A 16,023-nucleotide genomic window follows, 5' to 3' on the forward strand; every position below is an offset into this window, starting at 1 on the left:
TCTGTTCAGTTATGGCAAAGGTGCTTGGTTTGAACAGTTATATGTGCAGATAAGATTCCTTTAGAGAAAGAGTGCAAGTATAAAATCAGATTATTCATTCGATACACTGACCGTCACTGCAAACTTCACCATTACTGGTTGTACCATAGCATCTGGTGCACGTTCTTTCTGTGGGTTCCCTCCAACACTACCAAGACATGGCTGACTAGATAGATACGAGTGGTACAGCGCTGTGGAATATGTCGGTGTTATATAACCAATAACTAATAATGAAACCAATAACTTAAGTAGGATATTTTAATGGCACCATAAGGATTAAATACGTTCATATTAAAACACGACGTGCCTCGTTGTCCTCTAATAAACTGAGAAGCTCCAGTATATTCCGATGAATCCTCCAGAAGTGGTCGCCTCTATCATGAGGAGGTCGGGATCCTCCGGAATACGACGTGTTTTCTGGATCTCTCGCTTATATCCAGAAAGCCACACTGCCACCTAGTGGCCATTTAGAAAATACTATGGCGTTTCATCTCGAGAAAGCGGTATAAACCGGCTCTCCCGTTATAAGACAGTAAAAATCCTTCTTACATTTAAGGAAAAAAAAAATAAAAATCTGCTTTCCTTATATTCGTTCTGATAAATACACCGCGGCTCGACATCCCATTTGTATGGCGTTCTTCAGCAGGAAATAAGCGGGAGCCTGCAAACAAGACAGACGCGTTTTACTACTCCAGATTAATACTCGCTGGGCCATCAAGAGCTCGCTGATAGACCTTGACTCATCCAGAAAAAAAGCAGTTGTGTTACGGCCATGTTTCTGGCTACCAATCTGGCGGCACTTACAGACCTCACATGGGTCGTACACGGCTTTTCGAACACTGTACAATTTTTTTAACCCCTTCCCAAACGGGCGATTTCCTGGTTTTTGTTTTTCTGCGCTTTTTTTTCCCCCGCCCTTTCATTTCTCCAGAGAGCCAGAACTTTTTTTTTATCTTTTCGTTGACGTCACCGTATGAGGGCTTATTTTTACATGATTCTCCAGGTCAGCCTCTTATTGCATTTTATCATTTTTTGTAAAGTTGGGGCTGACCAACCCCCCGCCCCCCCCCCCACCCACCCCCCAATTTCTAGAGTTTTGATTCTAGTTTTCTGTTACGGTATTTGGTGGCCAGGTTAAACAATTTAATTTTTTGATAGACTGAATTTTTATAGACTCAGCGATACCAACTGTGTTATATTGTATTCACCTATGGAAGGTCCGGTCCGATGGGCATCTCTGGTCTTGATTCGACGCCTCCTCTCTCCTTGGTTCATGTGGATGACGTGTCCTACATCATCCACACAATGTCCTCCATTGAGTCCTTGTGCAAGCATACTCCTCTCTGTCATGTCGAGGGCAGAGAAAAAGCACTGCAGTGCGCATGCGCAGGAAAAGGTCAAAGAGCATCGACGCATGCGCACTGCAGTACTTTACTCTGCGCCCTCGACAGGGAAGAGAGAAGTACGCCTGCGCAGGGGATCGATGGAGGACACGGTGTGGATGATGTAGGACACGTCATCCACACGATGCAAGAAGGAGGACAGCGACTGCAAGAAGCTTTAGAGGCGCCAGATCGAGACCAGAGATGCCCATCAGACCAGACCGCCCAGTAGGCAAGTATAGTAAAAGGTATTTTTCTTGTCTTGTGGCCGTATCTCATATGGGACAAGCCTGGTGACAGGTTCCCTTTAAGAAAAAAAAAAAAAGCAAAACTCATATAGACCCATATGTTTTTATAGTAACAGACTACAAGCAAAGTCTAAACCCAACAACAAAAAAAAAAAACCGCGCATGTACACTGTTGTAAGTACTGATGTTGTAAGTTTGCCCACTGACAAAGACATGAACAGTCTATAATTTTAAGGGGAGGTTAATTTTAATATTGAGCTAGAATATCAAAAATAAAATCCAGAAAATCACATTGTATAAATTTTATACATTTATTTGCATTTTGCAGTGAGAAATAAGTATTTGATCCCTCTGGCAAACAAGACTTAATACTTGGTGGCAAAACCCTTGTTGGCAAGCACAGTAGTCAGACGCTGGTGGCAAAACCCTTGTTGGCAAGCACAGCAGTCAGATGTTTTTGTAGATACTTAGTAAACTTGATCAACACTGATTTTGATCAAAAAAGTGTAAAGCCATCCCACAGCAAAAAGGTGACCCAATCGGGACGGGCCTAACCTCTAGCATTAAAACCTCAAGGTGTGTCAGCCGACCTTAATATAAGGGCACGGCAGGACAGGGGCTGACTGTTCAGACACCTGCCCATGGGAAGCTACATAGATGACTAATGCCTAGCTCAAAATGGGGGCCACACCCCTGTTTATACAAAGTACAAGAAACTACAGCAAAACCCGAAAAAAAAATGAGCCGGAGCATAAGTTGGTATACATGCAATGTGTAAGAGCACGTTCACACTGTGGCCAATTCACAGACAAAACCCAAGTCTGTAGTCAAATATCTCCATATGTGTCCCCAAATTCCAGCTAAGCTACCAGATAGCCAAAAAAAATAGACAGGTGATGACAAGTTTAACTTTTAGACTACACGGGATTTGTTTGTGGTCTGTAACCATGGAAACGCATGGGTCTGTTCGGAAGCTGTGGACATGAAAGGGGATTTTTACTGAATATTCTGTGTGTAGCTTCTTCACTGAAACAATTAGATGTATCAGGGAAAAAAAACGGGGAAGATTTCAACAAAACGTTTCAGCTCCTGTTTCCAGTGTTTTACCTTTTCGGCATCATGCTCCAGTCCTGTATCGTGGTGCTCCATCTCATCGTCCCGAAATGTCTTTATTGTCTATAGAGAAAAGGACTACGAGTTACATACGGGAGGATATTCTATATATATATATATATATATATATATATATATATATTCTACATTACACTTTATCCCGAAGTGGAGAACAATAGAAAACAGGTTACAATGTGGGGATTTCCATGGAGCCCCGGCCGGACGTCTGTAGGGATACCTGCATTAACTCCTTGTGCTTTTCAGGATCCGTCTCCATCAGGGTTCTGATCTGGTTGTTGTAATGATTAGATATGGTCTCTTCTACAGCCACAGTACAGGCCATGGCAGCTTTTCTTCCCAGTAGCGCAGTCCCAAAACCTGTGGGAAAAAAAAAGCGCATTGTCTGGGTTAAAGGTTAGTAATGAGCGGACGTGCTGGGATAAGGTGTTATCTGAGCATGCTCCGGTGCTAACCGAGTGACTTCTGCATGCTCGGATAATATGGTCGAGGCCCCGCAACTGCTCGACAGCAGAAACACATGCAGGGATTGCCTGTTTGTTAGACAATCCATACATGTGTTGCAGCTCCGGGGACTCAAACATATTATTTAAGCACACAGAAGGCACTCGGTTAGCACCGGAGCATGCTCAGATAACACCTTATCCCAACAAGGTTGCTCATCACCATTAAAGGTCTAAACCTGACAAAGAAGCAAAAATCAGCCTCAACCATAAAGGGAAAAATTCCTTCCTGCGCCTACTGCTATTCATATGGATCCCTGGACAGGGAGAGTCTTGTCACCATGCTGAGCTGGGCACAAGGATGCCGCCCAGACACATCTCCCTGTTATAATACCTAGAACTTATCTAAAAAGAGTAAAAAATATAGTTCAATAGAATCAGGGCACTGCAGTTAGGGCATCGTGGTCCTACTAACTGTTTTCCAGTAAAGTCCCACTAAAGGCCTCATTTAAAGGGCATCTGAGAGCAGGTTTTTGCTATGTAATCTGAGAGCAGCAGGAGGCAGGGGCTGAGATGCCGATTCCAGTGATGTGTCACTTATTAGGCTGTGCGTTCCTGTTTCAATAAAATCAGTGTTTTATCAGCAGGAGATCATCACTACAGAGGACTAGGTGTCTTGTGCCTCCTGGTCCAACCCCGCCCCCAGCACTGCACACAGGAAGCTGCCAAACAGTGGTGTGGGCGGAGTTATACACATCTTGGTATTTGAGCACTGCTAGAGCTGCAGCAGGGAAAACAGGGATTGTATCAAAAAGACAGGAAGCAGCCCAGTAAGTGATACATCGCCGGAATGAGGGTCTCTGCTCCTACATCATACTGCGCTCAGATTACAAAGCAAAAACCCGCTGACAGATTCCCTTTAAGAAATGGCATTAGATTAGCTGCCTTTCCCTGTACTTTCACCAGCTATATGATGTCCTTTTTAGAAACGAGGCGATACCTGGGCCTTATAAGGTGGCAACAGAGCTCACCCAAAGCAAATCCAGCCACGTTCCAGAAGGGCAGCAGAGCCGTGGGCCGCACTCTGTTCGATATCATTAACTCATTAAACTTCTTCAAATGATCCTTCTCCTGATCCCACATGTGCTGCAACAAGAAGGCACAAGTATCATCATACAAGGGAAGTTGGAACGTCGTTTTATTTTTAAAAAAAATGACATTTTTTCAAGCAGAAATCAAATTGGGAAACGCTCTGTCGCTGTGGACTATTTGGACAAGTTTTTCCTTTTCCTGAAGACATTTTTTAAGTATTTCGGAAGCTTTCCCCCCCCTCCTTGAAGTGTTCTTTGCAGAATATTAATTGGACAGTGCCCAGTTAAAAGAGGCTTCTTTCAGGATCCGCTTCAAAAGAAGCCTTAAGAAAAAAAAAAAAAAAAAAATCACTCCAAAGTGCTGCCACTAGGTGTCTCCCTTCTATCTACCCACTGTTACCAAAGTGGGAAGAAAGTGATTGGTGAATGGCAGTAGTGAAGGATTGTGTCAAGAAAGGAGGAATGCTCCAGCACATATAGTGCTGGCAGAATGCTGACGAAGAGGAACTGACCCTTAAAACAAAAGAGTCATTGGCAGGTTTCAACTACTTGAATCTATTAAATAAGATTTTTTTTATACAAATATGGGTTTCATCTTCAGCCCCAATACATAACTATATGATTCCATGCTTACTAACCAGCGTCAGTAAAGTAATAGAACATCCAGAAATATAAAGCATTGGGATATGTGACTCTCATCATCAACTAATATTAAAAAAGGAAAGGAACGAGTTACCTGAATGATGGGTCCTACTGACGTTCTACCCAACACGACCATCTGTCCAGCATAAATACGATTTGCCCCATATTCTCCGGCGTGGTCCACTCGTATTATTCTACCCAACAAGGCTTTCTCTTCATCTGAGTAAAGCCCTGAGCTGTGATGTCTGACGGCACCGGCATAGACCGTGGCGCAGCACCGTCCCCTTATTCCTGATAATGAGGAGAGAATGCACAATGTACGTATTATAAGGTGTAAAAAGAAAAGAAGGCTACGTACCGCGTGAGCGGCCGTAAGGAGACTGACAAAGAGGGTGATCATCTACTAGGCCCCCCTCCCACAAATATCACTTTTTCATTATTTGCATCATAAAAAAAATAATCGTTATCAATTCCACAGTAAGTGAATGGAGTTCCCAAAAGGCCTCCACTAAATCGTACCCTCCCCGACACCACACCGCATGGAGCCGCGTCATGGCAAAAACATAACAGTTATGGCTCCTGAAATGGAGAGAGAAAAATAAGAGGTCGGGTCGTTAAGGCCTCTTTAGAATTGGGTCATTAAAAGGTTAAAGGGTTTGTACCAAAGTTTATCAGTTGTACATAGAAGAGATCTGAAAAGAACAGGAGCAGAGCTGCAGCAGTGAGTGTGAAGCTCTACTACGAGGGGCGAAGCTGCAATAATGGGAGCTGAGCTGCACTATGGCGAGCAGCAGTAGTGGGTACGGAGCTGCACAAGCAGGTGTGGAGTTGCACTAAGGAGAGCTGCAGTAGTGGGTATGGAGCTGCACAAATGGGTTTGTAGCTAAGCTGCACTATGGGGAGCTGCAGAAGCGGGTGTGGAGTTGCAGTAGCGAAGCTGCACTATGGCAAGCTACATTAGTGGGTGTGGAGCTGCAGTACATCTGCTCACTCTTTCTATCCTCCTTCTCCTAGTCGCAGGAGACATTGCTCCCAACCCTGGTCCCCCATGTTATAGAAAGTCAAACCCCCCAACTGCTACACTCAGAAACCCCTCTAATCTTATTAATATTCCCTGCATGCCATCTGTCAACCTCCTGGCTCTTACTGAAACCTGGATCCAGCAGTCAGACGCTACGGCTGCTGCTGCTCTTTCATACGGGGGACTACACTTCTCTCATACCCCAAGATCAGACAATAGAGCAGGTGGAGGCGTTGGTCTGCCCCTATCACCAAAATGTACCTTTCAGGTTATCCCTGAACTACCCTCACTAGTCTTCCCTTCTATTGAGGTCCATGCCGTCAGACTCTACACCCCCTTCTCCATGGAGTGGCGGTGGTGTATCGTCCTCCCGGTCCCTCCCATCTGTTCCTGGATCATTTTACCATTTGGCTTCCACATTTTCTCTCCTGTGACATCCCTACCCTCATCATGGGAGATTTCAACATCCCCATTACTCTTCCCATCTGCTACTCACCTTTTATCTCTAACCTCCTCGTTTGGCCTTTCGCAGCTCACTAATTCTCCAATGCATGAAGACGGAAACTCCCTCGACTTGGTCTTCTCTCGGCTTTGTGAAGTGGATGATTTTGCAAACTCAACTCTCCCGCTCTCTGACCACAATCTTCTTTCATTCTATATCAAGAACTGCCAGGCTGCTCAGGTCACCCCCACTGTCCAGACTTATAGAAACATACAGGCCATTAACACCCAGAAACTTATGAAGAACTTGCAGTCTTCATTGGCCCCTATCTCCTCCCTCTCATGTCCTGATTCTGCATTGAAGCATTACAATGAAACACTTCAAACTGCCCTGGATGAATTTGCACCCGCTATAAATAGAACACCACAACGCAGACGGCGACAACCCTGGCACACGGTGCAAACACGTTTCCTGCAGCGGTGCTCCGGGTGCGCCAAACGTCTGTGGAGAAAATCCAACCTACCCGAAGATTTCATCCATTATAAGTTTATGCTTAGAACATACAACACTGTCCTTCACCTCTCCAAACAAACCTTTCAACATCCCATCACTTCACTGTCCAATAACTCGATACGTCTCTTTGACACTTTTCATTCTCTACTCAACCCAAGAGTGCAGGCCCCAACCACGGAGCTCCGAGCTGACGATCTGGCCCATTACTTCAAAGAAAAAATTGACCAGATCCGACAGGAAATTATCTCCCAATCACCTCATACCATGCACTGTCCTCCCTCCCCCACTGCATCTAGCTCACTCTCTGATTTTGAACAAGTCACAGAAGAAGTAAGCAGGCTCCTTGCATCTTCTCGCCCAACCACTTGCACCAGTGACCCATTTCCGTCACATCTCCTCCAGTCCCTTTCCCCTGCTGTCACCACTCACCTAACTAAAATATTTAACCTCTCTCTTCTGGTATCTTTCCCTCCTCATTTAAGCATGCGTCATACATCCACTACTTAAAAAACCATCCCTCGACCAAAACTGTGCCGCTAACTATAGACCTGTCTCTAATCTTCCCTTCATCTCTAAACTCCTGGAACGCCTGGTCCACTCCCGTCTTATCCGCTATCTCTTTGATAACTCTCTTCTCGACCCTCTCCAATCCGGTTTCCGCTCTCTACACTCTACTGAAACTGCCCTCACTAAAGTCTCTAATGATCTACTAACAGCTAAATCAAATGGTCATTACTCCATGCTAATTCTCTTGGATCTCTCTGCAGCATTCAACACTGTGGATCATCAACTCCTCCTCACTATGCTCCGTTCCATTGGCCTCAAGGACACCGTTCTCTCCTGGTTCTCCTCCTATCTCTCTGACGGCTCCTTTACTGTATCTTTTGCCGGTTCCTCCTCTTCTCATCTTCCCCGTACTGTTGGGGTTCCTCAAGGATCAGTCCTAGGCCCCCTCCACTTCTTTGTTTACTGCCCTATTGGTCAAACAATCAGTAGATTTGGTTTCCAGAACCATATCTATGCTGATGACACCCAATTATACGCTTCTTCTCCTGACATCACGCCAGCCTTTCTAGAAAACACCGGCGATTGTCTAAACGCTGTGTCTAATATCATGTCCTCACTATATCTGAAACTGAACCTGTCAAAGACTGAACTCCTTGTGTTTCCTCCCTCTACTAATGTACCTATACCCGACTTTGCCATTTCCGTGTGTGGTTCCACTATTACTCCCCAGCAACAGGCCCGCTGTCTTGGAGTCATACTTGACTCTGAGCTTTCATTCACCCCCCACATCCGATCACTGGCTCGCTCTTGTTATCTGCACCTCAAAAACATTTCTAGAATTCGACCTTTTTTTTGACACCGCAAAAATTCTTACTGTTTCTCTTATTCATTCTCGTCTCGACTATTGTAACTCCCTTCTAATCGGTCTCCCTCTTACCAAACTTTCCCCCCTCCAATCTGTCTTGAATGCTGCAGCCAGGATCATATTCCTCGCCAATCGTTACACCGATGCCTATACCTTGTGCCAGTCATTACACTGGCTACCCATCCACTCCAGAATCCAGTACAAACTTATTGCCCTCACCCACAAAGCCCTCCATGGCTCAGCACCACCCTACATCTCCTCCCTTGTTTCAATATACCATCCTACCCGCGCCCTCCGTTCTGCTGATGACCTGAGGTTAGCATCCTCAATAATCAGAACCTCCCACTCCCGTCTCCAAGACTATACACGTGCTGCGCCAATTCTTTGGAATGCACTTCCCAGGTCAATACGATTTGTCCCCAATTCCCACAATTTTAAGCGTGCCCTGAAAACGCATTTATTCAGACTGGCCTGCTGCCTCAACACATTAACCTAATCTATCCCTGTGTGGCAGAGCCAAAAGTTTTTACCAAAACCAGGTTCCCCGCATCATGTTCCCACATGCTTTATGCATCCATTATCCCTCTGTGTCTGTACTGTTACACACTTAACATTATGGCTGGTCCATACAATCAGGGCAACTGTTACCACCCACCTTTCGTGTCTACCTCTTTCCTCATAGACTGTAAGCTTGCGAGCAGGGCCCTCATTCCTCTTGGTATCTGTTATGATCTATGTGATTATTGTTATGCTGTAATGTCTATTGTCTGTACAAATCCCCTCTGAAATGTAAAGTGCTGCGGAATATGTCGGCGCTATAAAAATAAAATGTATTATTATTATTGCAGTAGTGAAGCTGCACTATGGGGAGCTGCAGAAGCGGGTGGGGAGCTGCAGAAGCAGAGCTGCACTCCGGCAAACTGAGCTTCAGTAACGGAGCTGCACTATGGGGAGCTGCAGTAGTGGGTGTGGAGCTACAGTAGCGAAGCTGCACTATGGGGAGCTGCGGTAGTGGGTGTGGAGCTGCAGTAGCGAAGCTGCACTACGGCAAGCTGAGCTGCAGTAACGGAGATGCACCATGGGGAGCTGCACTAGTGGGTACGAAGCTGCAGAAATGGGTGTGGAGCTGCAGTAGTGGGAGCTGAGCTGCACTATTGGGAGCTGCAGTAGTGGGTGTGGAGCTGCAGTAGCGGGTGTGGAGCTGCAGTAGCGGGTGTGGAGCTGCAGTAGCGGAGCTGCACTGTGGCGAGCTGAGGGGAGCTGCAGAAGCAGGTGTGGAGCTGCAGTAGCAGAGCTGCACTATGGCGAGCAGAGCTGCAGTAGCGGGAGCTGCACTATGGCGAGCTGCAGTAGTTGGAGCTGCACTGTGGGGAGCTGCATAGGTGGGAGGAGCTGCAGTAGTGTGTGCAGAGCTGCACTATGGGGACCTGTAGTGGGTGCGGAGCTGCAGTAGCGGGGCAGAGATGCACTATGGGGAGCTGCAGTAGTGGGTGTGGAGCTGCAGTAGTGGGTACGGAGCTGCACTATGGGGAGCTGCAGTAGCAGAGCTACACTATGGCGTGCTGAACTGGAGTAATGGAAGCTGCACTATGGGAGCTGCAGTAGTGAGAACTGAGCTGCAGTAGCAGAGCTGCACTATGGGGAGCTGCAGTAGTTGGAGAGGAGCTGCAGTAGTGGGTGCGGAGCTGCACTATGGGGACCTGCAGTAGTTGGAGCTGCACTGTGGAGAGCTGCAGTAGTTGGAGCTGCAGTAGTGGGTGCGGAGCTGCAGTAGCGGGTGCGGAGCTGCAGTAGCGCGAGTGGAGCTGCAGTAGTGGGTGCGGAGCTGCAGTAGCGGGAGTGGAGCTGCAGTAGCGGGAGCGGAGCTGCAGTAGCGGGAGCGGAGCTGCAGTAGCGGGTGCGGAGATGCAGTAGCGTGAGTGGAGCTGCAGTAGTGGGTGCGGAGCTGCAGTAGCGGGAGCGGAGCTGCAGTAGCGGGAGCGGAGCTGCAGTAGCGGGTGCGGAGCTGCAGTAGCGGGTGCGGAGCTGCAGTAGCGGGTGCGGAGCTGCAGTAGTGGGAGTGGAGCTGCAGTAGCGGGAGTGGAGCTGCAGTAGCGGGAGCGGAGCTGCAGTAGCGGGTGCAGAGCTGCAGTAGCGGAGCTGCAGTAGCGGGTGCGGAGCTGCAGTAGCGGAGCTGCAGTAGTGGGAGTGGAGCTGCAGTAGTGGGAGCGGAGCTGCAGTAGCGGGTGCGGAGCTGCAGTAGCGGGTGCGGAGCTGCAGTAGCGGGTGCGGAGCTGCAGTAGCGGGTGCGGAGCTGCAGTAGCGGGTGCGGAGCTGCAGTAGCGGGTGCGGAGCTGCAGTAGCGGGTGCGGAGCTGCAGTAGCGGGTGCGGAGCTGCAGTAGCGGGTGCGGAGCTGCAGTAGCGGGTGCGGAGCTGCAGTAGCGGAGCTGCAGTAGCGGAGCTGCAGTAGCGGGTGCGGAGCTGCAGTAGCGGAGCTGCAGTAGTGGGAGCGGAGCTGCAGTAGTGGGAGTGGAGCTGCAGTAGCGGGAGCGGAGCTGCAGTAGCGGGTGCGGAGCTGCAGTAGCGGGTGCGGAGCTGCAGTAGCGGGTGCGGAGCTGCAGTAGCGGGTGCGGAGCTGCAGTAGCGGGTGCGGAGCTGCAGTAGCGGGTGCGGAGCTGCAGTAGCGGGTGCGGAGCTGCAGTAGCGGGTGCGGAGCTGCAGTAGCGGGAGTGGAGCTGCAGTAGCGGGTGCGGAGCTGCTTTAGCGGAGCTGCAGTAGCGGGTGCGGAGCTGCAGTAGCGGGTGCGGAGCTGCAGTAGCGGAGCTGCAGTAGTGGGAGTGGAGCTGCAGTAGTGGGAGTGGAGCTGCAGTAGCGGGAGCGGAGCTGCAGTAGCGGGTGCGGAGCTGCAGTAGCGGGTGCGGAGCTGCAGTAGCGGGAGTGGAGCTGCAGTAGCGGGTGCGGAGCTGCAGTAGCGGGTGCGGAGCTGCAGTAGCGGGAGTGGAGCTGCAGTAGCGGGTGCGGAGCTGCAGTAGCGGGTGCGGAGCTGCAGTAGCGGGTGCGGAGCTGCAGTAGCGGGTGCGGAGCTGCTTTAGCGGAGCTGCAGTAGCGGGTGCGGAGCTGCAGTAGCGGGTGCGGAGCTGCAGTAGCGGAGCTGCAGTAGTGGGAGTGGAGCTGCAGTAGTGGGAGTGGAGCTGCAGTAGCGGGAGCGGAGCTGCAGTAGCGGGTGCGGAGCTGCAGTAGCGGGTGCGGAGCTGCAGTAGCGGGTGCGGAGCTGCAGTAGCGGGAGTGGAGCTGCAGTAGCGGGTGCGGAGCTGCAGTAGCGGAGCTGCAGTAGCGGGTGCGGAGCTGCAGTAGCGGGTGCGGAGCTGCAGTAGCGGAGCTGCAGTAGTGGGAGTGGAGCTGCAGTAGTGGGAGTGGAGCTGCAGTAGCGGGTGCGGAGCTGCAGTAGCGGAGCTGCAGTAGTGGGAGTGGAGCTGCAGTAGTGGGAGTGGAGCTGCAGTAGCGGGTGCGGAGCTGCAGTAGCGGGTGCGGAGCTGCAGTAGCGGGAGTGGCCACTCCGCGGTGTATGGAGCTGAGCGGCCCCTCCAGTGTTTACTGCTGGTCAGCGCCGGGTGTCAGATCTCCACTAACCATGATGATCTGTGTGAAGGATCGTTACCACAGTGTCGGGGACAAGCCTTCTAATATCAGTGCCCCCTCCCTGGTCTTGGGGAGCACAGATATGGGGCGGGCAGGGTCTGCTACTTGCAATGCTCATAAACACGTGTGTGAACACCGCCCTGCACCGCCTCATTTTCCAGGAATCAGAAGCACTACAATGCCCAGAAGACCCAGTCACCTGTCCCCACATACTCGTCCTTACACCCATCTTCCCCTGCTGAGAAACTACAATTTCCACCAAACACTTGGAGTCTGAGGATAGTGGGGGTCGTGATCAGAGCCGTGAAGCCGCACGGGCGGGGAGTTACCTGTCCTCCCGGAGAGGCCGCAGTACAGAGGCCGCAGCCTCCACAGCCCCGCAGCCTTCTCCATTCCACTTTCTGACCTTCTTGCTGTCACAGTCACAGATCTGTCGCTCTCACATAAAATTCGCCGCTCCCTTCTGACGTCATCAGATCTGCGGCCGTTGCTAGGAAACCGCCGACGCTTGTCGCTGTGTTTTAAATTGTAGAGATAAAATAGTGCTGAATATAAATGTCCGCAGTACAGGCGCCATTTTGTCGAAGAGTAACAGCTTCATGGTCCACACCCTGTGTTGCTATGACTACAGACAACATCCATGTGCAGAGAACTGGAGGCAGCGAGTGAGGAGCATGGACTGCACTGTCCCCAGTAGTGTCATCATCCCGGCAGTGGCTGCAAGGCTGTGAGTGCGGCTGAGATGGATGGATGGATGATAGATAGATAGATAGATAGATAGATAGATAGATAGATAGATAGACTCCCACATATGAGCTAATAAGGTCCGCTCTGTTCTGGAGCGCTGTCTGCTTTCAGATTGTAGACAGATGTGCAGATTTTGCAGATTTCTGATCTTTGTAACTTTATCAGATTTTACATGATTGTAATTGGTGACACATTACTGTATTTAATTGCAGGAAATATTATCTTGATGTAGAGAGAAAAGAAGCCGGCTTTGATTTATCTTTGAATGAACAAGACTCCCATGAAAAGCATCGCTTGTATCAGGTAAGTGGAGCGACACTGTAATAACGGGGAATCTCAGTACCCTACTGTACATCACTCAATGTCAGGTTGGGATTTTTTAAATCTGTTTTTTAACTCTTTCTTTCATGGTGAAGTCCAGGTGCTCCATGGTGCCCCCACAGTTTCCGGCAGGAGGGAGACTGTGATTGACAACCCTACGCTACTGACACCCAACCATGTAGTTTCCTAAATGTACATTAAGGAGGTTCCTCATAAGCAGACATTGGACCTGTCACTTTTACTAGGAACGGCAAACTGAGTTTTTAGCTGCCCAAGGATGCAGGAGCAATGGTGCAAAGCAAGAGGTGCTAGTCAGTCTATAAATGATGCAATGCTTGACCCGCTCCTGCAGTAAGTCACTGAGTAGGTTTAGTAAGATTTGTTACGTAGTTGGATGTATGATCATGGTCGGTCTGCCCTAGTGTGAGCCGCTGCACCCGTAGAGAGTCTCTCCATTTTAACAAGCCTTGGGTATTGGCCCTCCTCGGTCAGTGCAAACCATGAGATCTGATTGCATTGCATGGCCTATAAGTCTCCTTACCCTGGCATGTCACTCCCCACGAGAAATGTTATCCCTTAGACTCCAATCAGAGGCCAAATCAGGTCTCGTGCTTTGCACTTAGGAGTGGTAACACCCTGAAACATGTCTGCATTTCGAGATTCTGGTTTGTGCTTTTATTCTAAGTCATGTGACAAGGCTCGGTAAAGGGTCAATATTGACTCTCAGGATTCCTGCTTCCAATAGGTGGCGCTAGAGTTCAAGTCCAATCTGTCTCCTTACTCTGGCATGTCAGGCATGTCATTCTCCACAAGGGAAACGTTAGCCCTTAAATCCTAGCTTCATTACACTACATCTCTTTGCATTACCGGGGGAGTCCATGTAAATGTATGAGATCTGAACAATTCTGACATTGCTTTTTTTATTATTATTATTATTATTTAGTTTTTTACATCTTTCATTTTTCTTAATGATGTCCTGACATTGTGATTCTTCAGGTCAGTACAATTATGGCGATGCCAAAACTTATAAGAATTTTCATATATTTTACTGGTTAAAAAAAAATTTTGAACAACCTTTTTATTACTATTTAGTGAAATTGCCCGTTTCTTGTGGTTGGTAGGAGGATAGGAGCACCAAGATGGCGCTGGCTGTGCTGATACAGACTCACCCTATTAATTATGGAGATGATGGGGCACACTTATCAGTTTCCATGAGGATTTACAGGGGAATGTCCTATACATAGAGGGGGATATGGTTATTATCACTGCTTTTCCTATTATTTTATGGGGGAAGCCTGTAGTTACTGAAGCAGACGTGTCAGGAGAGATGACAGCTTCTCTTTCTTTCAGTTTGCAGAGCGTCACAAACGATCTCAGAGACAGAAGGAAAACTTCTTGGATAATAAATTGGAAGCTTCCCTCAGATCGTACACGAGGGAATCTGGATGGAACAGGAAAGTGGAAATAAATCCGGATCACAAGCAGCAAGTGCAGAGGAGAATCAGAGAGAACATGTCGTCGTTCACCGTCCCTGTAGGTCACAGCCCCATACGCTTCATACAGTAATTAACAGGAGATTCCGTAGCAAATACTAGTAACGGTTCAATATATCACAGTCCTGAGGCTGCGCTCAGGATTTACCCCACCAGACTCATCACTCACAATATTAGCTCTGGGGGTATCATAGAACAAGATTCATTTTTACTTAACGGCCTTCGGCTCGATCTCGAGCCATGGTGACTTGATAGATGAACGCTCTGTAGGAAGATCGATCTTGTGCAAGTCTATATAGATCCACCATGGTCTTATCTTGATTGAATCAAGCCATCGGGTCCTGGTCTTTCTCTTCACCTTGTTCCTTCTATTCGTCTGACCTTGATGTCCTTCTCTAGTGATTTCTCTCTTCGTATTATATGCCCAAAGTAGGCAAGTCGTAGCTTGGTGGTCCTTGCTTCGAGTGACATGGTTGGCTTGATTAATTCCAAGATAGATTTGTCTGTTCTTCTTCTCATCCATGGTATTGATGGTATTGATAGCATCCATTTCCAGCACCACATTTCGAAGATGTCGATTCTTCTTCTGTCTTGTTTCTTTATTGTTCAGGTTTCGCATCCATATGTTACTAGATATAATGAAAAAATGAAAAAGCAGCACAAAAGAAAAAAGTGGGTGCGCGCTTCCAGGCATATACCAAACCTCAGAAATATCCATCAGAAATGAAAGCAGCACGCCTTGGAGGATTCAGTTTGATTTTTATTAGCCCATCCGGCTGTGTGCCCATATAGTGCGACGTTTCGGTCCAAAAAGGGTGCTTGAGAAAGGTCTGCACAGTCACTTTATGTATTGAGGGATATTACCCTCATACAGGGATCTACCTCTGGGTCATTTACTTGCGGTCAGCCACATTCAGTACCCCTTTTATGGGCCCCTTTGCTCTATATTTGCCCCTTATCCCTGATTCATACCAGAATTTAGCTGATGTATTACTTGAATATATCTGCAGGGTGAGGGTTTGACTATGAGCAATAGTACATTTAGGCTTGTGGTTTGCGGTATTACATACATTTTTCTCCCTTTGGAGGTCTTTTCTGCGGTGCACATTACTGTATCTAAGCTCTGATTGGTTCCGGGGAATTCTGTTTGTTTCCTATAACCAACCATTGCATCTATTACTATGTTTATTGTGTTTTTATGCAATGTTGAATAAAAAATATTTTTAGCACTATATATTTTTGTGCTATGGCTTATGTAGGGCTGGATGCTCCTTACATGTGTGAATTTTTACTCACCAGATAGAGCCCAAACACAGGCTCATAGAAATATTAGCTGCTGCAGATCCACTGGTCTCCTCGTGACCAGCCAGAGTAAAAAAAAATGGGATAAAAAGGTGGATTAACTCCGCGCTGCTTGAAAGATAGAAGTCCAAATGGAAATTCAAATAAATAAAGCCACTTTTTCATCTGAATTTCCATTTGGACTTCTATCTTTCAAGCAGCGTGGAGTTAATCCACC

General features: G+C 48.0%; 2 protein-coding genes across 2 annotated transcripts in view; one reads left to right on the forward strand and one right to left on the reverse strand.

The window, feature by feature from the left end:
* Window positions 1–283: 283 nt before the first annotated feature.
* On the reverse strand, window positions 284–12,459 carry COQ7 (coenzyme Q7, hydroxylase). The gene is made up of 6 exons (XM_073542952.1): window positions 12,273–12,459; window positions 5,071–5,267; window positions 4,275–4,389; window positions 3,021–3,160; window positions 2,777–2,845; window positions 284–700 (listed from the first exon to the last, which is right to left on the reverse strand). The coding sequence occupies exons 1-6, from the start codon at window positions 12,334–12,336 to the stop codon at window positions 623–625; spliced, it is 663 nt and encodes a 220-aa protein (XP_073399053.1). The 5' UTR covers window positions 12,337–12,459; the 3' UTR covers window positions 284–622.
* Window positions 12,460–12,617: 158 nt separating this feature from the next.
* The window catches only part of LOC141047855 (uncharacterized), a 34,970-nt gene continuing 31,564 nt past the window's right edge, over window positions 12,618–16,023 (forward strand). The window contains exons 1-3 of the mRNA XM_073543183.1: window positions 12,618–12,670; window positions 12,903–12,993; window positions 14,362–14,544. Of these exons, the coding sequence (XP_073399284.1) occupies window positions 12,618–12,670; window positions 12,903–12,993; window positions 14,362–14,544 (327 nt within the window). The remainder of the gene's footprint in view (window positions 12,671–12,902; window positions 12,994–14,361; window positions 14,545–16,023) is intronic.

This window comes from Dendrobates tinctorius, unplaced genomic scaffold, assembly GCF_039654945.1.
Source record: "Dendrobates tinctorius isolate UK_male_01 unplaced genomic scaffold, ASM3965494v1 ptg000129l, whole genome shotgun sequence".
Classification (NCBI taxonomy): Eukaryota; Metazoa; Chordata; class Amphibia; order Anura; family Dendrobatidae; genus Dendrobates; species Dendrobates tinctorius.